Source organism: Eurypyga helias, unplaced genomic scaffold (genome assembly GCF_000690775.1).
Source record: "Eurypyga helias isolate BGI_N326 unplaced genomic scaffold, ASM69077v1 scaffold29960, whole genome shotgun sequence".
NCBI classification, from domain to species: Eukaryota; Metazoa; Chordata; class Aves; order Eurypygiformes; family Eurypygidae; genus Eurypyga; species Eurypyga helias.
In genome coordinates, this window is record NW_010225511.1 from 563 (window position 1) to 2,055 (window position 1,493).

The 1,493-nt window shown below is 63.4% G+C and overlaps 1 protein-coding gene across 1 annotated transcript; it reads right to left on the reverse strand.

Moving 5' to 3' along the window:
- Positions 1–135: 135 nt before the first annotated feature.
- On the reverse strand, positions 136–1,233 carry CDC42SE1 (CDC42 small effector 1). Its single transcript, XM_010149681.1, has 3 exons — positions 1,180–1,233; positions 979–1,089; positions 136–207 (listed from the first exon to the last, which is right to left on the reverse strand). Exons 1-3 carry the CDS (start codon positions 1,231–1,233, stop codon positions 136–138), a joined length of 237 nt encoding a protein of 78 aa, XP_010147983.1.
- Positions 1,234–1,493: the final 260 nt, after the last annotated feature.

Here is a 1,493-nt window from a genome sequence, read left to right on the forward strand (position 1 = left end):
GGAAAAGGCCAGGAATCTGCAAAACCCCAAGAGGCCGGGTTACGGAACCGCACGAGCCGGGGCTCGTTTGGGCATGTGAATTAGCGGTGGTGCCTCGGGGGGTGTAGGGATGGCAGGTGTACGTGTACTTACACGCTACAAGACCCGGGAGTTGCTCCACGGTCGCTCCCGCCCGCCCTTGGACCTCATCTCCTGGACGGCGCCGGTCTGGGGGAGGGACAGGGATGCGTCACCACCACAGCGACCCACCACCCAAGCTTCACCCAAGCCCTGGGACCCACCGCTCACCCACGAGACCCACCAGTGAGATCCCATCACCACGGTAGGGACACCCACCACCCAACCGTGGGACATACCATCCCAAAAGTGACACCCATCACCCCAACAGGGACATCCACCACCCAACCGTGGGACACACACCCCCAAAAGTGACACCCAACACCCCAACAGGGACATCCACCACCCAACCGTGGGACCCACCACTCCAGCAGTGACACCCACCATCCCAAAAGTGACACCCACCACCCAATCATGAGACTCCATCACCCCAAAAGTGATGCCCACCACCTTGACAGGGACACCCACCACCCAACGGTGACATCATTCACCCAACCAAGACCCACCACCCCAACGATGAGACCCACCACTCCAGCAGCGACACCCACCACCCAACCATGAGACCCACCACCCTGACAGGGTCACCCACCACCCAACCAAGACCCACCACGCCAGCAGCGACACCCACCACCCAACCATGAGACCCACCACTTTGACAGGGTCACCCACCACCCAACCAAGACCCACCATCCCAGCAGAGACACCCACCACCCAATCATGAGACCCACCACCCAACCATAAGGCTCACCACCCCAACAGTGACATCAATCACCCAACTAAGACTGACCCACCCACCCAACCATGAGACCCACGACCCAATCGTGACGCCCATCGCCCCCACCGCGCGCAGGAGGAGGGTACCATGGGCAGGCCTTCGCCGGCGGCCATGTCACCGGAGCCGATGTGCGTCAGGTGGACGAAGTTCATGGGCTCTCCGATCATGGAACGGTCGATCCGTCTCCTCCTCTTCTTCTGCAAGTGGAGGAAGGCCATCAGCCCCCGGATGAGCTCACCGGGGCCCCCCCAGACCCTCCTCAAACCGGCCAGGCGGAAGCTACTCACAGGCTGTGGCTTCTCCACGACGCAGCAGCCCAGCTTGTGCCAGAAGTCGCTCATATTCGCGCCGGCGGCCAGCTTCCCTCCGTGCCGGGCCGGCTGCCGGGGGGGCCGCGCCGGTGCAGAGACCCCTGCGTGGGGTCACTCCATGGGGACGGTGCGGGGACCTGGTCGGGCTGACACGGCGTGGAGAGGAGCAGCCGGCTGTGGGGGTGAAGAGAGGGGTGATGACTGACCCCCCCAATCCAACCCCACATCCACTTCCCATCCACCCAACGGAGCCAGGGATGCCCATGGGACCCTGGGCATCACACAGAGAC